Genomic DNA, 27,968 nt, shown 5'->3' with positions numbered 1-27,968 from the left:
AATGGTGGAGTTCTATGGTCAATGGTATATCATTGATGCCGTCCTATGGTGTATGGTATTTCTATGATATATTATATGGTAGACTATATTTCTATGGTATTTCTGTTGAATGGTATCCCTATGGTGGAGGATATTTCAGTGGTAGCTCTATGGTGGATGATGACTTTATGGTATATCTATGGTGGTTATGTGACTCTATGGTGGCTCTAAAGTGAATGGTAGGTCTATGGTAGCTCTATGGTGGCTGTATGGTGTATGGTATTTCTACGGTATGTTATATGGTAGAATATATTTCTATGGTATTTCTGTTGAATGGTATCCCTATGGTGGAGGATATTTCAGTGGTAGCTCTATGGTGGATGATGACTTTATGGTATATCTATGGTGGTTATGTGACTCTATGGTGGCTCTAAAGTGAAGGGTAGATCTATGGTAGCTCTATGGTGGCTGTATGGTGTATGGTATTTCTACGGTATGTTATATGGTAGAATATATTTCTATGGTATTTCTGTTGAATGGTATCCCTATGGTGGAGGATATTTCAGTGGTAGCTCTATGGTGGATGATGACTTTATGGTACATTAATGGTGGTTAGTGACTCTATGGTGGCTCTAAAGTGAATGGTAGATCTATGGTAGCTCTATGGTGGCTGTATGGTGCGGGGTATGGTGTATGGTATTTCTATGGTATGATATATGGTAGAGTATATTATATGGTATTTCCGTTGAATGGTATATCCCTGTGGTGTAAGATATTTTAGCAGTAGCTCTATGGTGGATGATGACTTTATGATATATTTCTAGTGGTTAGTGACCCCATGGTGGCTCTAACGTGGCACTTTTTACATAAAAAGGGCCCCTTTACTTTAAAAAGTGCCCCTATTATTTTTTTTAAAGTGCCCCTTTTCCTTCGATAAGTTCCGGTTTTCCTTTGCAATAAGTGTCCATTTTCCATTCTCATAAGTGCCCTTTTTCCATGTCTAATAAGTGCCCCTTTTCAGATACGAGAAGTGCCCCTTTTCACTTTTGATAAGTGCCCCATTCACCTCTGATAATTTCCCTATTCAAATCTGAGAGGGGCCTTTCCCCCTTTTAATAACTACCCCTTGTTTAACTCGGATAAGCTCACCTTATATTTTCACATGTGCCCCCTTTCCTTTCTAACAAGTGCCCCCATTTAAAAGAGAGCCCCTTCCCTTTATCATAAATGCCCCCTTTCCATCTATGAAAACAGTTACTTTTCATTCTTAAGTCCCTCTTCATTCTCATAGTCCCGTTCCATCTCTAGTAAATGACCCTATTAAATTCTGAGAGGTACTCGTTTTATTTTTGACAAGTGTCCCTTTTCCTCCTGATAAGTGCTCTTTTCATCTTCAATAACTGCCCCTTTTATTTTGCCCCATTTAAAAGAGAGCCCCTTCCCTTTATCATAAACGCCCCCTTCCCTTCCTAATAAATGCTCTTTTTCCTTCTTTTATAAGTGCCCCACCCCCTACCCATAATTACCCCCTTTTCATCTCTCATAAGTGCCCCGTTTATCTTGACATGTGCCTCTTTTCTTTTTAATAATAGCCTGCACTTCCCCCTTCTCATAAATCCCCCCCCCTTCCCCTCGTATTAAATGCCCCTATTAAAAAATGATCGGTGCCCCTTTTCGTACAACAAATCAACATTTCCCCTTATTATTAGTGCCCCTTTTTCATTCTCATAAGTGCCCCTTTTCTTTTCACCTCAGATAATTACCCTTTAACAATGATACGTACGTGCCCCATTTTCACCTTCTGATAATTACCCGTTATAATTTGACATGTGCTCCTTTTTTTCTTCTAATAAGTGTCACCCTTTTCGATAAGTGTCCCCTTTTCCTCTCATCACGTGCCCCTAATTTCCAGCTACTATAAGAGCAATATCACCCAAAGCACACCCGCATTTCTAGATGTTATAATTATGGTACTTATCAAAGGTCTTTTCAGTCTGCTGTTATGATAATGTAATAAACCCATCAGGATTGGGTTTTTCTTCTTTATAATTGATGTAATTTTTCGCACTGCGACCTCACAAATCTTATTTATAAAGATAAAAAAAATATTGAAATCATCCCTGATAATCTAATCACAATATAGGGGGTATATACAAAGGTTCTTTTTTTAAAATATATATTTTCGCTGTGAGATTTCCCTTTGTAGGTGCCCTATTTATTTTCTCCAGAAAGTGCCCTTTTTGTTGGTGCCCCCCCCCCGGCACCCCCCCCACTTATTCAATTAGTCTCAATCAATTAAAGAAATCATTAAATAAAAAATTCTAAACCAAATTGTAACAAGTAATGTATATCAGCAGAAAGTAGATAACAATTAAGGGCTGTTTGCTGCCACCTTGTGCCCAAGATTTGAATAACTCTTCTAGCCGTTGGTCTCCAATTTCTACTCACTGAAGATGCTTCGCAAAACTCCAAAATATGTGAGGAAGAGGAAGGTGTTCAAAGGAGATCATTACCAGATATTACAGAAGAGTAACATGAATGCTGGAGAGGTGCCAGAAGAACTAACAGCTAATTCAGAGATCGAGGAAGCTTTCCCTGAATAAGTGTTTGGACAGCCCTATTTTTGGCCCTGGTCCCACATGTGAAGATCCGCGTCATTAGTGGCCCACAACTTGCAGCTGCTTTGCAAAAGGCTCACGTGTGTCTGGGAGGTATGTACTTACTATCAAACAATATTTTTAGTTTGCAAACTGTTACTTTGAGATTGTATTGCATGCTCAAGGGGTGAATGGCTCAAAAAGCCAAATCAAATGATTAAGAATAGAGTAAAGGAGGGGGTAATCGACCATCACCAGTTTTCGGCCGATCCGTTGGATGCATGGTAAAATCCCTGTAAAATCCATCGCATAACAGCATATCATATATCCCACCCATACCATACCATGCCAGAGTCACTGAAGAACCACATTTGCAATGGAAAATATATCCTAAAATATCACATTTTAGCGATGTAATCGGCGGTCCCGCTCCCCGAATCTGAAAAATTAAGTATGGGTACCATAAAATGAGCTTTATTTCAAGTATTTTTCAGATTTAGAGTCCGATTTTGTGTGAGTCGCAAGCTCAAAAGTATCTCATCGCATGTATTTAATCAATGCAGCCGGATACCGCAGCGCACACACGATATCTTTGTCTAATTCAGATTCCAATTTCTGATCACCGCAGAGATAGTTTTCAGCACGGGAAGCTCCGGCTTGGGATACCTGCTCCGGCCGCTAGTGCTATAGATCAGTGGAGAAACGCATGGCGCGCTTGCTTGCTTCCTATTGACTTTGTACATGCGGCCGAAAACTGCCTCGCTAGGCCGAAAACTACCTCCGAAACAGTGAAAATTGAAATGAATGTTGTCATAGCAATTCATGATTTTTTTTCTGGGATTCTTTCTTTGTTTAAATAATAATAGTATTTGCTTCATGATTTGAACAAGAAATGATAATAAATAGGAAGTAAAGAGTCCCAAAAATAGGATTTTGTCTTAAGTGGCCGAAAAACCCCTCCTTTACTCTGTGGTGAATCGAAGTGGGGGCATCGGAATTGTCGTGAAATCTGTGAAAATGTGTATTTGTGTAATATACTACATGTATGTCATAACTAGCACTTTGTTATTATTTGGGGATTGTGCTTTTCAAAATATTTTCCCTGTTCCATAAAGTGTTTTGGATATCTTTTACAGGGCATCTCATTCCTCTGGAGAATTTGTCAAAGAGGAATGGGTTGAACTGCGCCATGGTCCTTGGTTGCTTCATTTGCAAGAAGGAGAGGACATTCTCTTCATCAGAAAATGAATGCGAAGGACGTGGAAAGTCTGCAGAAATAAACCGCAGAGCTACTCTGGCAGCAACGGAGGTTGGTTTGGCACGGGATAGCTTGTGCGACTTGCTGACCATCTTCGGAACAGCCCCACTAGTCGAAGCCCCTAGCTACAACAGGCACATAGCCACTTTATCTTCCTTATCCCAAGAGGTTAGTCACCAGCCTTGTGTTTTCTTCATTACATTATCTTAGCTGTACGTACATTTAATCCAAACATATTTTTATTTCTTAGTTATGGTCGATAGACAGTATAATACATGTACATCAATATCCCTTCTTGTCAAATCAAGGGATGAAAATTAATCAAATCTAAATATTTGTAATAGGGTCTAATAAGTAAGGGGCCTGAGGGAACTTGAAATTTACTTGTTATTTATTACAAACTCTTTTTTTTGTTGCAGACCAGTAAGGATCAGAAGAAGAAGGTGGCAGCATGCCTACGTCAAAGGGCCATGGACAAGGATCTGACCATCAGGGAAAATGATCATGTGGACGTGGCAGTGCCCTACGATGGAACATGGCATAGACGAGGTTACACATCGAATCATGGCGTGGGGGTAGTGATACCGATCGATACAGGGGAGATTGTTTGACACAGAAGGTCTATCAAAATCATGTAAACAGTTTGAGTATAGAAAGGGTTGGGTCTTCAGTGTTCTCAGCCAGAGGGACCTTGATCGCCTTCAGAGACTCCAAAATGAGCAGCAAGGCTTGTATTTTCTGCTCCTCTTCGAACTCACATATACAACCTCTTTGACTTGAACTTCATGTACATGTTTATACAATGTTTTAGAACATTTCTGTGCTGCAACTCAGTGCCTTAGTTTTTATTGTACATGTTTATATATTTTTAACTTGCCTTTCATTTTAGTCATGTTTACATACACACTATATATGACATTTTAGTTATTTAGAGGAACTAGGGTGATATATATGGGGGTATTTATTACACCTTAGTAGAATAAGTCCAAGTAATATGTGTTGCAATTATGAACTTGCCTTTCATTTGAGTTTTTATTGTACATGTTTATACAATGTTTTAGAACAATCCTGTGCTGCAACTCAGTGCCTTAGTTTTTATTGTACATGTTTATATATTTTTAACTTGCCTTTCATTTTAGTCATGTTTACGTACACACTGTATGTGACATTTCAGTTGTTTCTTTTTAACTTGCCGATTATTTAGAGGAACTAGGGTGATATATATGTGGGTATTTATTACATCTTAGTAGAATAAGTCCAAGTAATATGTGTTGCAATTACGAACTTGCCTTTCATTTTAGTTTGTAGTGTACATGTTTATGTGATATATTTTTTTACTTGCCTTTTATTTTAGTTTTTAGCATATGTACATGCAAACAACTTTTGATATAAACCAAATACATCCTGCCACTTTCATTCAATTCATTTTTTTAATAAGCATCATGTGTGTATTGTAAGTTAACATTTAAGTTTAGATTTCTCAAAAATTCAATATATTATAGTCACCATTCTGTGTACTATAGAACGCACTACAGCCACCATTCTGCTAACCATAGATCAAGATCCAAACTACCATTCTGAATATACCATTTCAAAATGCTACAATTAAGCTTAACATTTTGTTGCGTATTTTGAATGGTAGTGAATGGTAGATGAATGGTGGCTCTATGGTAGATGAATGGTGGCTCTATGGTAGATGAATGGTGGCTCTATGGTAGATAAATGGTGGCTCTATGGTAGATGAATGGTGACTCTATGGTAGATGAATGGTGGCTCTATGGTAGATGAATGGTGGCTCTATGGTAGATGAATGGTGGCTCTATGGTAGATGAATGGTGGCTCTATGGTAGATGAATGGTGGCTCTATGGTAGATGAGTGGTGGCTCTATGGTAGATGAATGGTGGCTCTATGGTAGATGAGTGGTGACTCTATGGTAGATGAATGGTGGCTCTATGGTAGATGAGTGGTGACTCTATGGTAGATGAATGGTGGCTCTATGGTAGATGAATGGTGGCTCTATGGTAGATGAATGGTGGCTCTATGGTAGATGAATGGTGGCTCTATGGTAGATGAATGGTGGCTCTATGGTAGATGAATGGTGGCTTTATGGTAGATGAATGGTGGCTCTATGGTAGATGAATGGTGGCTTTATGGTAGATGAATGGTGGCTCTATGGTAGATGAATGGTGGCTATATGGTAGATGAATGGTGGCTCTATGGTAGATGAATGGTGGCTCTGTGGTAGATGAATGGTGGTTCTATGGTAGATGAATGGTGGCTCTATGGTAGATGAATGATGGCTCTATGGTAAATGAATGATGACTCTATGGTGGCTCTATGGTATATGAATGGTGGCTCTATGGTAGAATATGTAGGTGTGGCCTAATTTGAATAAATGAATAAATTTGTCCCAATTATTTTAATTAGTTCTATGGTAAATGAATGGTAGATCTATGGTAGATTTGCTATGGTGTTTGTATGGTAATCTATGGTAGATTTGCTATGGTGTTTGTATGGTGTACCATAGAGATTTTTTTTGTAAGGGGTAGCTGATGACGAACATGGATGGTGTATGGATGAAGGTTCAAGTCAAGCCTTGTTATTCGGTTGAAAGTGGCAGATGGCAGTCCAGTCCCATTGCGTCTGGCACTGACGGTTGGGTCCTCCTCAATAGCATCTCGAACCAACTGAATGTTCTGCTGTGATCTGCCTGTTCGAGGCCGCCCAGATGCTTCTTTGTTCAAGTTCCGACTTGTGCCTTTCAGTTCGTACTTTTGGACATTTTTGCGAATATTTGCCCCTGTCGGTGGTTCGCCATTTGGAAACCGTACCCGGAAAGCCTGTTGAACTGCAATGTAACTTTTGGTCTCATAGTATGTTTTAACCACAAAAGTTCTTTGCTCATCTGTTAGTTGAACCATTTTGGTAAGCCTACAGGAGATAAGAGTCTGCTCTGATTGAATCACTGACCAGTTGCGATTGAACCCCAGACCACCAATTTTAGGATTCTGCCATTCCATGCTTCAGTGAATTTCTAGACACATAATCCACTCATTGTTCAGCATTTCAATATGTCTGGGCTGACACAAGCACTAATCTTTAGAATTTATCTGTGAATGCTAACTTGTCACAGTGCACCTTTCACATGGTGGACAGCAATGCTTTGTTATTCAGTCAACTGTGACAGTAGTAGTATGATCGGGGTGTCATTAACAAGAGGACATTCTGTCCTTTACAACAGACATAAAATGCTTGATTATGAAATCAGTAGTTTTCATATAAATCGTCATTAAACTTCAATATCCTTTATTATGATACACATTCTGTATCCTAACATGAACGTTCAAGTATTTGTTATTTGTTTATTTATAACAGAAGGCTTCTTCAGTTCCTAGGGTTTGTACGATGTTTCTTAAAGGTAAAGACCAGTTATGGTCTTGCGATTGCATTGTGAAAGAAACGTTGTGGAATCGATCGGAAAAGGTTGATCATCTAGCATCTAGCATCTGCAAGGTTCTGGAATCATCAAAATGATAAGAAATTTGGCCCATTCTTTGTAAAGTTACAAGCACTATACACAGAAAGATGTATATGGGACTACCCTATATCTCTCACAGACCATGAGAGAAACAAATTTACCAAATATATGAATTAGTAGGCGGTTTCCCGGCAACTTTTTTTATCATCATGTATTAGTCAAAACATATTCTTTCACATGATTGGTAATGAGAGCTTCCATTTCATTTTTTGAAATTGGGGCGTTTCCAGTACTGGTCTTTACCTTTAAGATGAGCTTATCAGCTATCTTACGTAACAGACGTCGGCTCAGGAACCAAGTCATCATCATCAGGGTTACTGATACAAACGGCAAATCTTGTGACTGGTAAGAAGGGGGCATTCTTTTAAGAACATCTCCAAAGTATCCCTTCATACATTATTTCAGATAATTTTTTGCAGCTATACTCAATGCAACCTTCCATAGGAAATCACTATTGTCATATCTATGATAATTTGTAAATGATAATGATGATAATATAATGATGATGATGGTCATAATTGTAATAACAATAATATTAATGATCGAGAATACTAATTATAATAATAATCACAACGATTATGATAATAATAATGATACAAATAGTAATAACGGTAATCACAACGATTATGATAATAACAATGATAAAGATATAGTAATAATAATAATAATTACACTTATAAATAAATGAATGAATTGATAGCTTAGTAAGTAGATAGATAATAACAAATAACTAAGAAACAAATTAATACATTACATTTTTATGATGGCATTTTTAAAATCAAAAACTTATTTGAAATAAGAATACATATTAGATATAGTTGTTCTCCCTATTCTAAACTTACCCACCCGCTCTCCGTCTGATATCTGCAGGGTTGAGTTTAACCCCCGATCTGGAACAACTGACCTTGACCTGCCCCTCCCAACCAGACAAAGTCGCCTCTCATTGGTTGAGATACGGATCACGTGTCTTGATACATACCATCGTAAATCTTCTCAATATTCAGAATGGAGTGAGAGCGCCGCATCCCTACTGAGGTTAGAACATTTTAATGAGTTATCAGCAAGATTAGTTTACCTTTAACCATGTGATGTAAAATGCACGATTATCTCACACTTCTATCGATGTTAGAAAAAAGTTTAGAGTAGAAAGACGATTGTATTTTGTGATTCTACTATTTGATTTATCTTGCAAATTGCCCGAAATGAAATTGCCCGAAATGAAGTCGGTATAAAAAAAAAAAAAAAAAAAAAAAAAAAAAAAATCCAAAAGGGGGGGGGGGGGGGGGGGGGGGTTTACACACAAAAAATTACCAAAGGGGGGGGGGTTTAACCGCCCAACCCCCCCCCCCCTGTGTACGCGCCTGGATACAACCATTGGTGATGAATAAATTAAATTATGGAATAAAATAATTGCTTGTTTCTTGTAGTCATTTTTTATATACCGCCCATGAACTGTACTAGGACAAAGAATGTCCAAAGCCTAAGATAACGGTCTCCTTACCCTTTGAAGAAACTTTTTTTTTCTAGGAACATAGTACTTGTATCCTATACTCTACTAAATTGTTTTTTTCTTGATATACAGAAACATCTTTGAATGCTTGAAGAAAAAAAATCAACAAAATGGAAATCAAATGGAATCACGCGATACTTGAATATCTCTTAAATGGCATTGCGATGTACTTTTCAGAGAGGTCAAAATTACAGACAAGTCATTTATTTTCCTTCCTTGTTCACAGAGATTACAATCAGCCATTCCCTTGGGTGAGCGCCAAGGCAGTTGATGCGCAAACATAAACATTTTTCTTTGTGTTTAGATTTGCAGGAAAAGGCCACTTGAAGACATTTGTTTTTTATCGCAAAACTTCCAAGAAATCAACTCAGGACAATTAACAGCAAATTAAAAACCCTTTTGTCTATCCCATTTTTAATGTGCCATTGCCACGCTCGCAATTTTCAAAATGCAATCAAAGAACAATTCTGACTACCGGAATTGTCTTCAAGTTGATTTTTTGTTTGAATTTTTTTTTTGATGGGAATCGCGGTGATAGGTGCAGTTTTTGTTTTTTGTTTATTTGTTACTAAGCGCTGTAAAAGTAATTCGCCTGATTTCTCGAATCATCGTCATCATTTCGAGCCATCACACAAGTACTTCCTAATATATTACTGTTAATAACTGTTAAGTCATCCCCCCAGTCTCAGTGGAATTGGAATTCTCTAAAAATTAACACGATCATAAACATGTACCAATTATTTTGTGTGACTTTGACCCTTGCCGTCATTGAGCTTTCTTATATGGCTTTAAAAAAAATGTATAAACAAAAACAAAATAAGAGAAAGGAATTTTGTTTTGTTGGTTGTGATTTTCACTTATATAGGTGACACATGAAGTACACTATGCAATGACGTAAATTGTGCATAATACCTTGAATGGTACATTGACTGGTATATATTTCAGAATCCTGTGAAACGGAAAACTATATACTTGAACTAATCTTACCGGATTCACGAATAAACATAAACCCGGAAGAGGTACGTAGTTACATCAATTAAAGGAGCATGTAACCTTAGAAGCAAACTACTCTAAAATAAAGCAGACAATCAGACTAGTAAAAGTTTGACCGAAATCTGACAAAAATTAAGAAAGTTCTGAATTTCTGAAAATACGTAATCACTATGTACGTATGGGAAGTACTTGAAATTGGCTGAATCGGTAATGTTACTGTGACGTTGTGCCGGACTGGGAAATATAGAAAATAAATTCTCACAGAATCCAACGAAACTTACAATGAATGTTCAAGATTTATCTTAATTTGTCATTAATTTCTTTTGTAACACAGCATTTGTATTTTTTGGGAAAGTTTGTATATGTTAAGATTTGATTTCTTAATAAACACATAAATAACAAAAAATAAATAAAAAAGATTTACACATAAATGTCATATGCCAAACGATTTTGGTAGAAAATGTATAGTGGCTAAGTAATGAGCATAGAAAGATTTAAGGAAATCCGGGTAAGCGGCCTATAATAGGCCCGACACATTTTGTATATTTTAGACTTGTACCTCTATGGTTTTGTTCAACTAATCTTTCCTCTTCAAAATACCATGGCATGATCCCGGAACCGTATGTATATGGGTTAGTTTATGGTCCAAGAGAGTCAATAGTCAATCATAGCTTATTTTAGGACTTCTGATGATTAACATTCGCTGACTTGAAAACCTGATAGAAAATCACGGTCGAAGTATGCATTACATAATTCCATAATTTGCTTTTACACTTCCTCTTTATTTTTTCACTTGTGCGCACGACTCTTAATATTCATTATAGAAAACATCTCCCACATTCTTTTCTTCCATTTTGTTCTCTCAGCAATGACAAAAATCCATCATTTTACAACAACCACAAAATAAACATGGACAATGAAATATCATACATGTATATAACTCAAATTAATGCATTGCATTTATTTGGAGCGGTAGTTTACATCTCTGTTACGAATGCTTTCATTTGGCAGTTACAAGCAACAGATATCACACGTAATTGAACATACCTCATTGTGAGGTATTTTGTACAATCGTCCATTCATACATACATGTATACACTCATAATTACACTCACACAGTACACGCAAAATACTTGGCATTATCTATTTATCTGTACATGACTAGTCATGAGTACACATTCAAGGTATGCATATCAAGGGTTCAGTGACACAAAGACCTAACTACATATCAAAATGTTCAGAAAAATGTGGGCTTTACAGGAAACACAAAGACTTAACTCTACCAACACCCCATTGAAGTCAATGGCTAGTGAAGCCCAAGTGCTCAGTGACATATTAAACCACTTTTTCTCGAAATGGCCAAAGTGGAGTTACGTCTTTGTGACACTGACCCCTCGATATAATTATTCTAATATGGTTTCATAAAATAAAGTGTCCCTACAGGTATAAATATTTGTATCAATGGCAGGAGAAACGATTATAATAGGTTCTCTTGGATCAGTTAGTAACAACATTTTGATGGCTATAACATACATAAGCTGTCATATATCATAGAGAATAGCACAATCACCCGCCTTCCTGTAGGCTATACATGTTCAGTATGTATGGCTTTACAGATATGACAATCACAATATACATGTATTTATTTAACGCCTATTGCATGACACTTGTAGCTATAACGGTACAGTAAATTTGTTACGAATTTAGGTTTACTTTAGAAATGTAATGCCTTTTAAATCGAAGAAATGGAAATGGCTCATTGAATAGATATATAGATATATAGATGTATTAATATGCACATGTATGCACATGTATGCACAGTTTTAGTTATTGGCTTTATTCAATTTGTAGATAATAAAGCTTTTGCACAGAATTCAAATACCTAATGAGTAACGGCTCTGAATTCCAGTGAACAACACGATTTTGCAATAGATATTATAAATAATTCAATTAAATTTAATTCCAATTAGGCTCAGGTTGTAGGTAACAATTATCCATAAACAAGGAAAATGTTAATACACTATTGTATGTCCAATAGAAATAATGTTAGGATTATTTAATACGTCACTTGTTATATTCACACATTTTAATAGTTGACATACTTTACAAGGCTATTGAAATTGCATTTGGTTGATTTTTTTCAAATAGTTGTTTAGCTGTTATAATCAGTTGTTGGTAAATATATTTCATTTCCCATTAATTATCAAATTAAAACATTAATCATCTTAGAATGTAGCTCTCAAAAGAACCCAGACCATCACTGTACCTGAAACTTCCACTTCTTCTTGTACAGTATTTATTAAAGAAAAAAAAAAGAAAAAAAAAAATCTTGTCACTTTTATCCTAAGTAACTTAAGTATGAAGGTTATGGTTCCCTTTGATGATATACTGTACATACATGCCAACATTTGAAAATCAGAAATCTGTACAAATTATGCTATTTAAAAAAAAAAGAGGAACAATCCTAACTCTCCTATTCAATACTACAGACAAATTTGTACAGGAAGAGGAACACCTGCATTAAAATTATAATTATCTTCTCCCAAAAAGAGGAATGTTCCTCTTTAATCTGAACAGTTGGCATGTATGGATATACCGAAAATGACATGCATGTGATGTCTACAATCTTGAAATACAAGTTTATAAACTGCAATTGTATTAACTAGTTACATTTATAAATACATTTATGTTTATGACATTTCTGACATTAATACATTTTTCATTTTTATGTTTACAATACAAAAAAGTGTTCTTAAATAGAACTTTTACGTACCTATGTCCTTGACCAGAGTTACATTAAAAACGTTCAACACTTTTTGTATGAATGCCAAGGCCTAAGCCACAAATAGAGAAATAAACGTGCAGGTACAGAATATCACACATTAAAATTAATAGTTATTATATTAAAAAACATACTTGATATGTCAAGTTTCTTAGCTCTTGATCACAGTGGTCCATAAACATTTCAAACATGTGAAACTGGAACGAGGAAGAAGTATGAACGGATACATGCAAAGCTCCTTGTGACTGGGCTCTAGGGTTTCAATGTATAGAGATGTACTCTGGTGATCTCTGAGCCATAATTTGAAGCATTTTTCAAACACCTTATACGAGACTTATATTTCATAGATAATTTTGGTTGAGAATGAATGTTAACGTGTGTAGTGTATTGGAATGCTAGTCTGTCTACAGAACATGTACTGTAATACACTATTGGGTTGAATCTAGTTTCATTTGACCCTCTTACTGCATTTCAGCGCTACGACTCATGGTTAAACCATGGACCTACTACATGGTAAAAACTGTAGTGGACATTCCAGCACTATGACTCATCATCATCATGTATGGGTAACTTGTATGCATTAAACAGATAGAGTACTTTGATGGTCTGGGAATAAACACTTGTAGATTGGACCTCAACTAGACAAGTCATGCCACTCCTTTGTTTTAAGTCTTGTGTTTTTTTCATGTACTGTACTATTTCGACACTTAACAACCTGTTTATGATTTTCAAAACTGGACGATCAGAATTACCGGTAAAACCTGTCGCTGTTACATGTAGAATACCCTTGTGGGCCACCACATGAAGTAAAGGCCTAATGACTCATACATACAATCTATATAATTGTGGATGTCAATTGAATATACATGTACACCATATATACGCTGAACATTATAAAAGCACACAACCTTCCCTAGATTCACCACTAGAGGGCAGCACAAATAAGTTGGCATCTGGGAACATTGATTAGAATGAGATGCCATGCACATGTTTTTATGTCTCACAGAAAGCATGTATGTGTTCCTTCATATAACATGTTGAGAACTTGTACATGTTCGGATGCATGTATACTTGCATTAAAAACAAACAAAATAATTTTTACCATATTTTTAAAACGAAGCTTAGCTAGGGATCTGAAAATAAAACAGAACGATCAAGTTTGTCATGGAGTAATAATAAAATGATAATACAAATTGGCAAGTCATACAATTTCTTTTCCATTAATACCGTATTCACATGTGCCTAAATAATAAAACCTCTTTTCTGCAGGAGTCATAAAACCATTTGATGAATCAAATGCTGGAAACCTGAGTAACTAAATAATAATACCAGATTTTTGGCACTTGAAGTGAACTTGATATCATCAGGGCCCTGTTAGAGTCGTGATTAGTTGCAACTGATTTGCGATTGATGTCAATCGCGACTGTACATAAGAGATAGGAGACTGTAACATTGCTATTGATTAAAAACTTGCCATTGATTTGGATCGATCACAACTTTTTATAAGATGGGGCCCAGAATCATCTTGAAAAAGGGAGATCGGAATTAAATAAAACGGTGCATTATAAATCATACATAAAAGTAAGTTTAAAATCTTGTATGGGAACCATGTAAATTAAAAATGACTATCTATACTCAAGCCTGTACAGTATTTTGAATATATCCAACTATATATTTTGTGAAACTGGTGATTTATATAGGGTAACAAAGCTGCCAATAAAATAAAATTTATGAAGTTACATTGCTCAAAAATATGAGTACCGGTACTACATGTACATGGAATGCATACACAAACGCTGTACACATAATTTGTACGATGCCAAATGTAGATATATTCATGTAGATATGTTTTATAGGGTACCAATTACCTATTGTGTGCAGTGTGCAGTTAGAATGTATGAAATAAACCTAAAAATCAACCTTTACATGGCATTCTATAGGCCAGTGGACAAGGCATATGAAGAAAATAAAGAAAACATAAAACAGCGCATACGGATCTCCATGCAATGTTTGTAGTGTTAATACTGAGAAAAAAACCAAGACAGGTCTCACGATAAAGTTTACAAATTTCAAGGGTATCATTAACATAGTCTTGACACGTTCATAATATTCTTAGTTGGTTCTATGCTCCTCTAGCTACATTTAACTGGAGCAAATGTTGTCCAAGAAAGCAACAAAAAATGTCCAAGGATAGACTCCTACGTAGTTAACAGAACTGTTTACCCAAAGCGTTCGTACCGACAGAAACCTCAGGTCTTCCCAAAAGTCCCTCCTTACATGTATCTGTCAAATGAATACAAAGCTCTACGGGTCACAATTTTTCAGGTTGCATTTGCAGAGCTTTGGAATAAATTGCCTGAATATATTAAAAATTGTGATACTGTTAACAACTTGAAAACATGTCTTAAAACAATTTTCAATGTTAAACGATGACCTAAGGATGTATGTTGAGCGTATCTCACTCTTCTTTCTTCTCTCCATTACAACACAAATGGACATATTTGGGATATGCACTATATAAATATGGTATACTATTATTATCGTTAAGACAGCAAGGGTCCAAAACACTGAAAATCACCTGCAGAGTCCACATACATGTACACACTTTCCCTCATTACAAGACAAGGGTCTGCAAACGTGTATACAGTCAAACCTGTCTATTAAGGCCACCCAAGGGAAACAGAGTAAGAGGCCACTGTACATGTAGACAGGTGGCCTTTCTAGAGAGGTTCCTAAACACACATTTCTTTCTCGAGGGAGGCAAACTGCTTCGCCACTATTGACAGGTGGCCAAGAAGTCAAGTCTGACTGTATACCTGATGAATTCTCAAGCAGGTTGTGCAATATCAGATCTAGTTTCCATGTAATAAAATGCAAAAAAAATACTCCCTGTTAAAGCCTTATACCTTGTACATGCACAAACAGGCAAAACTTGCAAGCTGCAACTATGACAAATAAAAAAACTACTTCAGTGCAACACTAGTACCTTACAACACATCTAAGCATATTCGTCATACATAGTACTATCATCTAATCGTCAATCAGGGGCCCCTTTCACAAAGTTTTTTTTCAATGACAAATGACAAAAATCAGTGACGAATCTGCTGATAACCAATCAGAAGCAAGGATTTCAGTAGCTTATAACGAAAACTGTCATTTGTCACTGATGACAAGTTTTGTGAAACGCCAGCCAGTTCGATGCTGTCTGCATTCAGGTAGCCCCATGTCCAATAATATAACTTCAAAGCTCTCCGACCACACGAGCAGCAGCGTTTGCATAATGTAGTTGGTTCCTACAGCATACAGGTACATCAGTTACCCCTACAGAGATTCCTTGACAGAGGGGTTCATTGTATCATCCACACAAGATTGTTTTTTACTCAAAAAGTAAATTCCTTTCAGGAGTCTTTCACATGGATGAGGGGGGCAAGTTTGCACCCCTTGGTGGCTCTGAAGAGGCTCTCTCCCAGTGGAGGGTTAATGGAATCCTGGAGACGGTCATGTCGTAAGTGTCATATGAAGAACAGGATGATGACGATGAGCATGACCACCAGAAGCACTGCTATTGCCATCCATTGCCGCTTGTCTGAATAAAGAAACACAGACAAGCCAAATAAAAAGCTGGAATAACAAGAAATATATGACTGCATCTCTAATAAACCTTCGCCTAGCTTACATTCTACTTCACTATAACATGGCCAAAAACCCAGAAGTTAATCTCATTGACCTCTACCAGCTTTGACCTTTGACCTACTTACCAAAAAATAATTAGGTCCTGTCCCTATGCTGATACACGCTATCACCAAATTTGAAGAACACACCTGAATATACATTTTGAAAATATGGTTTCAACATACTTCTTTACCTTATTTTTTCTTTAAAAAAAAAAATTGGACGAGGGGCACAGGAAAAAAAGTACCTTAAAAGGGGCCATTTTGTAAAATGGAAACAACAGGCCTAAGGGGCTGAATTCAAGGTGGCTCAACATTAAGTTTTGCTAAGAACATCTTAATCTAGATTGAAATTTGATGCTATCCCACCCACGTATATTTGGCCTTGTGTACATGCTATACAAGATGTATCATCTATTCTAGCACAGATGGAGAGAATGACGAAAAGAAGGTATTCACCATTTGACATCCTTGTGACCTTGGCCATTTTCTTCATGACGCCGTCTAACCTAGATTCCGTGTTCTCCAGCTCTGTAGAGAAGTCATCTAACATCCTGGAGAGAGAGAGAGAGAGAGAGAGAGAGAGAGAGAGAGAGAAGAAAGAAGAAAGAGGGAGAGATGATATGATATATAATTACCTATTTGTGCATCTCGATATGCAAATATACCATTTTACGAGCGAGTGAGATGAGCAAAAAAAAACACCCCGAAACAAACTTTTAATACTGTGGTAAAAATTTCATTTTGATAAATAAAAAACACTAGATAAGTTTTTATGGGGGGAGGTTGCTGTACAAATATGACAATATTCAGGTAGTGAGGACTGTCATGCAACTGTCTGATACCATGCTATTTCTAAATGTTGTTAATAGCAAGCGGAGCTAGCAAAGAATTGTCACTTCATTATCTATAAATGTTGTTTCCCCATCAAAATACCCCCCAAATATATATATTTGGACATCTTGCTGTTTCTGATACTTGGTTTCCATTAAATTGATTTTATTCCAGAAGACATTTTCAAATAATTGAATTTCTCTTTTTGGACCTCTAGCAATGCCTGTGGTTAAAAGCGCTGATCTACGTATCATCTTGTATGAAGAGAAGGAGATATCGGGCCCTGTCTTATAAACCGTTGCAATGGACTTGAATCAAACGCAACTTGAAATTAATCGCAACTCCTATCTCATAAGAACACAGTTGCAATTAATTTCAAGGTGTGACTGACTTGAATCTCTTTATAATACAGGGCCAAGGTCATACAACACATAACAGAATATTCACAAATAAATTTTGCAAACTTACACTGCTTGTTCATCGAGCTCGTTCCCTATCGAGTGACTCATGTTCTTCAGCACACCCACACTGTCTGCTACTCTATCTATTTGATCATCTTGTGATTCCATTATTAGCTGTAAAATTTAGAAACAAGAAATATGATTACAATGTCTTCTGAAAGGTTAACTTATGTTTATTAGCGCTGTACTTTGTTACCCTGGCATTTCATGAGCTCTGGTATTTGAAAGAAAATTTCTTCCTACTGGGTACCCCATACTCATTTACATCACCAGGGTAGAGAGTGGCAAATACAGATTAATGTCTTGCCAAAGGACATTAGTGCCACAGTGGCACAGTCGGGTGACATATCCACTAGACCACAACACCTCTACACAGAGATAAACTTATGAAAATTCGTGAAGCACTTAACATGTATAGATGAAATGTTTTCTTGCTAGCTTTAATTCACATCTACACATCAAACACTATACATACCTTATGTCAGCAAAGACTGGTGCTTATTCTATTTTCAAAGAAAACAATAACAGAGCCCAGTGCTTTCTCTATTTAGAGAAAAGTATGGCAACAAACAGTGACCAGAATGTAAATGGCGCCAAGATTAAAATTTGCATTTCCAGTGTGCATCGGATCGTTTCATGGGCAATAAATAGCCTCCACAGAGCAATGTTCCAGTCATCTCCTGAAGATGATCAGAGCATACTCATTGATACATGGAGTACCAAAAAGCTCTTAGCGGAGCTCAACAACCCTTTTAAAGTATTAAATGGTGTTACACTGAAAATCTTAATTGATTACACATGCATTAGAGGCCCGCATACTGGTATGAATTGCAAAACCGTGGTATTTTGGTTCCTTGAATGCAAGCATGCTTCTTTAATACAAAAATATTACTTTGAAATTATCTGTGTAATCACAAGATCCTTTCAGCCAATCATCAAGGCAAGTGAAATACCGCATCCAAGTTTCAATGCTTGTTAGATTTTGTGTTTTAATTCAAAAGTAGATATTGTATAAGGTATACCTGTTGTTGCTGGTTGCTATCTCGGATGAATCGTTGGTTCTCATCTTCAGCCTCCTGCTCTAGTCGACTGTACTTGTGCTTTGGCCGTCCTGGGCCATTGGGTAACAGAGACTGTTGGAAAAAATTGGAACCAGTCACATGCAATGTTGAATACATATATTTATTTCTATGTCAGCAGAGACAGAGAGTTATTTAAAAGTGTATCTGCATCTGTCTGTGAGGTACAATCACCAGCATCTGGTTGTTGCCTACATAGGATTAGGGTCAAACACCAAAAACGCCTAAATTTCTAAGTGTGCTTCAGCTACAAGGTTATTATTAAAGATAGGTTGCGTTTATCTAGCAAATTTTTGGCTAGAATCAGGTTTCTCAAACGTCTTTCAGGCAAATTTAGAAGTAGATAAACGCAAAGCCTTTTTCAAACGTCTTTAGATATGGGCATATCTAAAGACGCAAAAAGGTGCGTTTTGAATGTGACATACAGCCAGAATCACGTTTCTGAGAGATCGATAAACGCAAAGCTGTTTTGAACCTCACATACAAATATGATCACCCAGGTGTTGTGTACAAGCATACGTGTGAAGTTGACCTCCGAGAAACTGTCTGCTTCCCGGGTCAAAACAGCTGGGCAGACACAAGGCCTTTATTTTGAATCGTGAAGGGTCGATAAACGCGACATCCCGCAAATCACGATCGTATAGTGGGGTACGATAGTGGGGTTCGATAGTGGGGTACGATATGTACATATCTAGTGGCAAGCCTAGATAAACGCGCTCATAATCTACTGGTAATGAGTCCAATTTGGTTACAGATGTTTTCACATCGGGTGTGTTTCAATCACCTAAACAAAAAAATTGTGTACAGCTAGAATGTAATGTACAATATCAACCAAAAAAACCTTCAACCCGCATTCTAAAGGCCAACAGATAAGGAGTGTCAGGATAATAATGATCAATGGCATTAAACTGCACACACAGAACCAAAGTCAGACTATGGAATGTGCTTAAAGATACTTGCTGTGAAAATCGCTGTCATTAACAATTTGCGAAAGATTCAAGCCACAATTTAAACAAATCACAACCGACAAAGAAAATGTTTCTGAGATTAACTAAAGGTTCTTGACGTAAAAATTGCTGTGGTTCCATTTCGTGGAAATATCTACATGTAGGGTTGTATTCTTAAAAACGATGTTATAATTAATTTTAGGCAAAATAATGTTATTTGTCATAACAGACTCAAAATGCGTGGAACCAACACTTAGCATTAGTGCTTACGCAGAGGTTTCTTTTAACTTCATGCAAACGCAGCCAACTTTGCGCAGGCATTATCTAATGACTTGTCCCACTTTGGATTTGTTATGACAATTAACAATGTTTTGCTAACATGAGAGATAACATTGTTTTCAGATTACCACCCCTGGGGAGTGTTTCACAAAGGCTTAGATCGACTTTAAGTTGGTCTTAACTATGGCAGGCCGTTCATGCCACTGGTTGCTCTCACCACTATGATCTTTAGATAATATTTTTTCCTTCAATAATGAACTATCAACAAAAGTAAATTTTGTTGATTTGTTACCTTGATTTGTAAATCCCTTGCAAGACCAATGCCAGTAAATGGCGGGAGAAAACAGTGGCATGAAGGGCCTGCCATAGTTAAAGAGAAGGTTGAGTACTGGTAAAAAAAAAAAAATTATTTCTCACAGAATCAAACGAAACTTACACTGAATGTTGAAGATTACAAATAAATGACATGTGCCAAACAATTTTGGAAGAAAATGTATACTGACTGAGTAATGAGCATAGAAAGACAAGGAATCAAGGTAGTACCAACCCCGACACCATGCGTGTTGTCCCATACATAGCTTTCTGTGTATGTGCTTGTTACTTTACCAAGACTCGGTCAAATTTATTATGATTTTGATGACTCCAGAACCTTGCAGTGCACACCAATACTTACATGCTACATGATCAACTGTTTCTGATCCTTTCCACACCTTTTCTTTCACAATGCAATCGCATTACCAGTACTAAAGTTTATCTTTAAGTCTAACTTAAGGTCAATCTTAGTCTTGGGGGGTGTTTCACAAAGATCATAAATCAAACTTAACTCTAAGTTGGACTTAAAAAATATGGAGAGCCATTTGTAGCCTTAAAATGAAATATATTCAAAAGCCAAAAATCAAGTATTTTAGATTTTTTATAAATTCCACATTAAGAACATGAAATCTCCTTAGATAATAGAAAATATGAATGATTTGAATCATCATTTTATGCCTTTTAAAATAAATTTTACAAAATATTTTTGAAAGGCACTTAACGGCTTTCCATAATTGTTAAATCCAACATAGAGATAAGTTCAACTTAGGATCTTTGTGAAACACCCCCCCCTGGTTCTACAAGAAAACAAATTGAGACACACCTGTCTTGATTTCTTGTCTTCTCTCGTCTTGGTCCCTGGACTGCTCATATGCTCTTTCATCTCTCGGACTCTATCTTTGGTCCTTGTGACAAAGAGTCTCCTCGTGTCCAAATCACTGGGCTCTATCCTGAACTTCCTTGGATTTGCTTCAACAATGCGTGAAGTAACGGTTAAAGAAAGCAAGTTTGCTATTAAACATTTGGCAATAACACTGGATTAGTTGGCAAGTGAGAACTACGGTATAAAGCATGATTATGGTTAAATATGTGTTTTGTGTTTAATAACCTTGCAATTTTCTTTCACATTTGTTGATTTGATGAACATGTTTATATTTTTCAAACTATGAAGGAGTGTAGGAAAAGATCAAGTGCTGTCAATTTGAGGAGGAGAAAGCTGATTAATTTCGAAGATAAGAAAACCCTGCACCACAGCTATGGGAGAACCAAGATAGTATAGCACATTCCTCACTCACGAATGGCAAAATAGAAGATTGCAATGGCAGACAAACCAAAGGAAGTGGCGAGGGACAGGAAAAAGGGGGATTTGTCTCGGCCCTAATCAAGCTAAGTAATCTTGATTCATCAAGATCAGAATCAATTGCTGAAAAATGGTTCACAACTGGATTTATCCTGTTAAATATTAAGCCTGAGATACCCTCACATGGACACAATTGAGTAAACATTTGAGGCTCAATGAACAAGGAAGAGTCTCTGATGGATTCAAGATAGCCATTTGGTTCAAAGTTAACTTCATCCAAATATTTTGAGCAGCTGTTTCTAAAACAGTTTGATGACTAGCTACAAAAGGAAACATGTTTTTATAAGTTGATGCCACTCTATTTCTACATGTACATGTAGTTGATAATTATGATAGAAGGTTTAGAAACTACCTAGTCTACTATCAATGATTTACTAGAATCTAGTGAAAGATACATGTAACCTTCTATAATTCCCGAAGACAAGACTAAACCTGAATAGTACATGTACAAATCCATTACATTTTGCATACAACCTGACTCTACTATTTGATTCTAAAAAGGATATTGATGGTTTCTTCTAGATCTTCTACGTCCCATTCAATACTCCTAAGACTATTCCTGAGTTCGTTCATGGTCCAGTCATACTCCTCCTTGCTCACACTGTTTGTGTCTTCTAGGAGCTGAGTCCATCTCTGGTAGAGTCCCTCTGATGTGTTCACAGCCTTCTCCACCTCCCTATTGCGCAAAGAAGAGAGGGATAGCCATGTTGTACATGTAATATTATTTATATTGATAGAACTGTGAGATGGACGACTGGTATTGGTAGGCAGGCGGGGTAGATTTATCGTATGATTATGACATCAAACTTAATAATGTAAATAACCTGAATCATCTGAATTACCTAGTATGATGATGCCCAGTTACTGACTGTACATGTAGTCTAAAGAAGGCTCGATCTTCAACAGACAACAGATCGGGTCCCTAATCATATATACATGTAAAGCTCATCAAATAAATCCTCAAACAGGGTCAAAATGTAGCTCAAACAATTTGTCTCAGATCCTCATTACGGTAGATCACTTCACACAGGCGCGCGCCTACATGCAACCCACCAGCGGTATGCACTTGTATTGTGCAGCGGTTTGCCATGAAACCTGTGAAAAAGTGTTTACTACTAATATCAATGTTTTTCTGAAAAATACTCCAAAAAATAACAAGAAAATTGACACGAAACAGGTAATAAACATAACGACTTTTAACTCATGATTTTTATTTGGACATTTAATGAATATTTACTTCATTTTGGGTATGTTTTAGTAGGGTATCTCCACGCCGGAGTTACGGGTCAAATTTTGGATAGGTTTCTGAACAAGCACCAAATTTTTAGTATTATTTCCAATATGGTCATTGACATTGAGCTTAGGCGTATAATCAGAGACGCCAAGTTCAAAGATCAGTAATGCGTGACATTTTCATGACTCGTCGCGCGACCGCACGGGCGAGGGTATAACACACGTATAAGGTATAGCGTTTTTTTAAATCTAGCGCGCGCGTTGTGCGTGAGAGCGTTTTCAGACCCTTGAAATGCGTGACGGTAGCTCTGTATAATACCGTTAACATTTTAGAGTCTACTGTTAATTATAAGAGGGCCCTTTAATTACAAAGAGATGCAATTCTTTATTAAGACAGGGTTCAGAACATGCAGAATGACGTGAGATATTACCATTACCAGCAAGATCCATTTGACCTTTTTGTTTAACTGCATGTGCCTAGAAAATTAACAACAAGTCAACATGATGATAATGATATCGATAAAGATATTCACAAACGTTGATTTTACTCACTCTTTCACAACAAAGAATGGATCTTCAAGTGACATGATGTTTCTCTACTTCAAATCTAACGCGTCTGAGAAAGCGATGTAGGCTTGTAGTACTCAGTAGTTTATTAGGCAGCTTCCAATTGTTGACAACGTGTTAGTTGTAACTGTAATGAGGTACAACCTATGAATGATGGAGGACGAACCACGTAGAACGCTGGGTGGTCGCGCCTACGCTTTCCCGTAGACGTGCTGTGTGATGACCGTACTCAGAAGTGTGATGTGAAAACAAAATTGTCCTTTCGAGTATCGCTAAGTCTGTTCTCGTCCACACGACTGTGCGTGCAATATGAGCAAATGTATCATTATTTAAGACAGGAATTTGGAATGGAAATATTAAAAACTTGTAGAGTTACAGGACTCCACTAAAATTCCTCTAAAAATCCCCCGGATTTACGAGACAGTACGGTGCAGTGACAGCACGGCTCTAAATTTAGTGTGACCTTAGCTTGCACTTTCCGGATATGATACGCACGATGACGTCACAACGGAAGGGATTTTCCCACGAATTTCAAAACAGAAGAAATTCCCTCTCAAACCTCTATTGTGACGTTTTCTATTGCTTACTTTTCCCATCCATGCTTTTCCCGAACATTTTTGGTTTTGTTAAAAGAAATCACATTTTCTACCGAGTCAGAATTTACGTTGTTAATTACCATAATCATTTGTTTTTAGGAAACGCTTGAAATTGATAAGTATCAGATATATCTTTATGTATCATATACTCTCCACTGCCAAATTTCCCTCGTATGCCATAATCTACCCTTTCATATTCATAGGTCTACCCTATACGATTAAATACCAAGTCCCTCCCTATCTCTCTCCCTCTCCCCCTTTCTCTCTTTCTATCTCGATCTCACCCCCTTTTTTCTTTCTTTCTCTCACCCGCCCTTTCTCTTTCTATCCCTCTCCCTATCTTTCTCCCTGTCTCACCCCTTCTCTCTCTCTCTCTCACCCCTTTTTCTCTTTCTCTCTCCCACGCTCTCTCTCTCTATTAATTTCTTTCTCCCTCTCTCTCCATCCCCTCCTTCACCCCAGTCTCTCTCTGCAGGTATTCATTCCAGCAACATTTTTAGGTTTAGGTGAACATATGTTGGGGTGCTCCAAATAATTTTGCAAGCATGTTATAGTCCTAGCCTTAAATTACGCTCCATGGCATGTTTGGCTTCCTATCACTAAATCCCTGGTTAGTGGTTATTACTATATTATATATTGCTTGCCTAGAAAACAAAAATGATCATCCTTTTATAGAATGTGTGCAGAGCGTATCTTAAGGAATCACAAAATCATGCAACAATTTTGATAAACGTATAATCTCACATACTTCCCTTCATGCACGTATTGGGCCCATTTCTTTTGCATGAACACACTGCATACGAAAATATATACAAAAAAAGGGAAATCTTCAAAACCTTTAATAATCAACTAAGCAACATATCGAGTGGTTGGAAATCATTGTTTTTCAATAGAAATTATTAATTTTTCAGGTTTTACCCTTGCAATATAACATTACAAGAAAATGACTCTTGCCAATTTGAAGATCAATATGTGATCACTTTAGCCCTAAAAATTAAAAACCATGTCCTGAAAGGGATGTGCCATTGCCTTTCAGTTTTATAGACGTCTCAATATCCTATGAATATTACGAACGCACAGTATTCACAGAAAAATAAATCATGAAACGTAAGCTTCTGAGAAAATGTGAGTTTATTCCAGTGCTTTGCAAGATCCACCATAAATATCAAATCTGTAAAAATGTATTCATACATAATGAAGAATAATTCATTTATATTTACCAAGATGAATAAGTGACATGAATTAGCTTTCCACCATAAATATCAAATCTGTAAACAATTATTCATACATCATGAAGAATAATTCATTTATATTTACAAACAAGAAGTAGTTACGTATATGCTATTATTTGAAAAAAATTACACTTCATGTTGAGAGCCAGAAGATCGTGTTTGTTCTATTGCTATAGAGTACCGAAGCTGTGACGTCATACAAATCTATTTTTAGAATTTCTCAATTTTTCCTTCATATTCCGAAAGAACATCAAAAATAATGTCCAAATGTCGAAAACCAATTGAATATGTTAAGTATTGGCTGAGATATGACCATCTGAAAATAAATATACTCCCCATAGGAACTCAGTGTTATATGCTCTGGCTCCTAATGGTTAGGAGCCAGAGCATATAACACTGAGTTCACATAGGACATATATTTTTTCGACATTTGGACATTATTTTTGATGTTCTTTCGGAATATGAAGGAAAAATTGAGATATTCTAAAAATAGATTTTTGATGACGTCACACTTCTTCACTCTATATAACATGAGATGATTGATAACTGTATCACATGGCAGACGAGGAACAAACTTTACAGATTAAAGCTTATATTGAGCTCTGGTAAGGGCATCCTATTTTGAGAGAAAATTGCTATCATTTATTCTGGATTGTGCAAATGAGAGTTGTGGTTCTTATTGATGACGATTTCTAGCAAGTTTTTGCTAAATTGCTATCATTTATTCTGGATTGTGCAAATGAGAGTTGTGGTTTTTATTGAAGATGATTTCCATCAAGTTTTTGTGAGGTTGTTTTTATCTGACTGATTCAAACAATCAATCTACTGCAGGATAAACAATCCAGAATGAATTTTAGCCACGTTCTCTCCACATACGATGCCCATGCATACCAGAGCTCAAGATTAGCATTATAACTCTGTTTTAAAGTATATGAGTTGACACCCTACTGGCCCCAATAGATGTACATAACAAACAGACAGTCTCCCTAAAACATACCACATTACACACATACATATTTAAATCATGATATAAAAAGAGTATAAGTATAATAAATAGCACTTGGTAGCGATTCCTTAAATAAAATAGAAAACAACAAAGTTTCAAACAACAGTTCAAAATGGCAACTTTATGAGTTACATTACCTGAGCACCACGAAAAAGTAATTAAAAAATCAGAGATAATCCAATGATTTTAGAGTTTACAACATTATAACCAAATTAACTGGTTCTGAAATAATTTAATAGAGACATGATAATTGTAAAACCTCTTTCTTCTAGCAGAAAAGCTGGGAATTTTCAATTTAACATTATTGTTTTTATTTTAATGAAATAAAGATGAATTATTATTTAGTAAAAATATGAATAGCATTACTCATGTCTGCCAAATGCAACATCCTTTGTTCTTTTCTCTCTTTTATATTATGATATTTAAAAAAAATCTTTTTAACACAGTTTGCATTTCTCTCTGTCATATTTCATATTCAGATTTCTTTTAAATAGTCATGAGTTATATTTCCTAAGTTGTTATCCTTTAATAGAACACCTGATCGCCAACCAGCTTTGGGATACATTAGTTCTGCCTTAAAAATATAATTTTACAGATATATCTTTCTATTACATACATATGGACAAGATTACGAGTACATTCAACTTGTTGTATTTCACTTCAACTTCCCATACACAGCAGAACCCCACTTCAACTTGATATGCCCATTCAATGTCAAGTCTCACTCCATACTCTCAACAAAGAATCAAGGTGGCCCACAAACAAAGGTTCAAACATGTAACTGGAATGTGGAAGGAGTATGGCCTAGCTTTCAGCATGTGAAGCACGAAAACCTTGTGGCCGGCCTCCACACTGTATTTTTCTATATGCACTCTGGTGCAATCTGATCCCGGTTTTTGAAGCATTCCATCATAAACGCATTTTATGACTAATATTTCATAAATAAATTTGGTTGAGAATGAATATCGACCTGTTGCTGATACTCAAACATGTCGCTGTTACATGTTTAAACCTCTTGTGGGCCACCCTGAGAGAGTTCACTGCAATCATTCCCATAACCAGATATTTAAATACCCGTAACCCGTTACTCAACTTCAAATTCTTAAATTATGTTATAAGTACAAACCTGTGAACTGGCAAACATCAAGCACAGCAAAGTGGCATGGTGTGTTTAATATTGGGTTTATATCCGTTTTGGTCTACAACCGGTTTGTCTACTACCCAAACGGTTTATTGCCATATGGTCTACACCAAAAAATTACTTTCCACATGGTCTAATAATCATTTCGTCTACTCATCATCTGGTCTAATGACCATTTTGGCTAATAGTCATTTGGTCTAATGACCATTTTGGCTAATAGTCATTTGGTCTAATGACCATTTTGGCTAATAGTCATTTGGTCTAATCTTCAATAAGTCTACTACCCATTTAGTCTAATATTCAGTTGGTCTAATTGCCAATGTGTCTATGCCCATTTTGTCTACAATCCCTTATAGTCTAATAATCATTTGATGATTGTCATAATATATGACTGAATGATTATTATACCATGTGGAAAGTAGACGGGATGGGTGTAGACCATATGGGAACAGACAAATTGGGTAGTAGATGAACTGATTGTAGACCAAACGACAATTCACCTATTATTCGATCCACGTACATCAGTCACTGATCATGGTCATACAGTGTTGGTCAAAGTCATCAAAGGGACGAAATAATCTGTTAAGCCGTT

At 36.5% G+C, this 27,968-nt stretch overlaps 2 protein-coding genes across 2 annotated transcripts; one reads left to right on the top strand and one right to left on the bottom strand.

The window, feature by feature from the left end:
- Positions 1-2,426: 2,426 nt before the first annotated feature.
- On the top strand, positions 2,427-5,255 carry LOC115929318. Its single transcript, XM_030998054.1, has 3 exons — positions 2,427-2,690; positions 3,713-4,002; positions 4,254-5,255. Exons 2-3 carry the CDS (start codon positions 3,766-3,768, stop codon positions 4,443-4,445), a joined length of 429 nt encoding a protein of 142 aa, XP_030853914.1. The 5' UTR covers positions 2,427-2,690; positions 3,713-3,765; the 3' UTR covers positions 4,446-5,255.
- A 10,106-nt stretch (positions 5,256-15,361) lies between these two features.
- On the bottom strand, positions 15,362-23,714 carry LOC755205 (syntaxin-6). Its single transcript, XM_030997707.1, has 7 exons — positions 23,387-23,714; positions 22,108-22,277; positions 21,065-21,222; positions 18,647-18,757; positions 17,632-17,738; positions 16,789-16,883; positions 15,362-16,244 (listed from the first exon to the last, which is right to left on the bottom strand). The coding sequence occupies exons 1-7, from the start codon at positions 23,419-23,421 to the stop codon at positions 16,171-16,173; spliced, it is 750 nt and encodes a 249-aa protein (XP_030853567.1). The 5' UTR covers positions 23,422-23,714; the 3' UTR covers positions 15,362-16,170.
- Positions 23,715-27,968: the final 4,254 nt, after the last annotated feature.

This window comes from Strongylocentrotus purpuratus, unplaced genomic scaffold, assembly GCF_000002235.5.
Source record: "Strongylocentrotus purpuratus isolate Spur 01 unplaced genomic scaffold, Spur_5.0 spur5_scaffold_4, whole genome shotgun sequence".
NCBI classification, from domain to species: domain Eukaryota; kingdom Metazoa; phylum Echinodermata; class Echinoidea; order Camarodonta; family Strongylocentrotidae; genus Strongylocentrotus; species Strongylocentrotus purpuratus.
The sequence above is the reverse complement of the archived record's forward strand: the minus strand, read 5'-3'. Positions and strand labels throughout refer to the sequence as shown.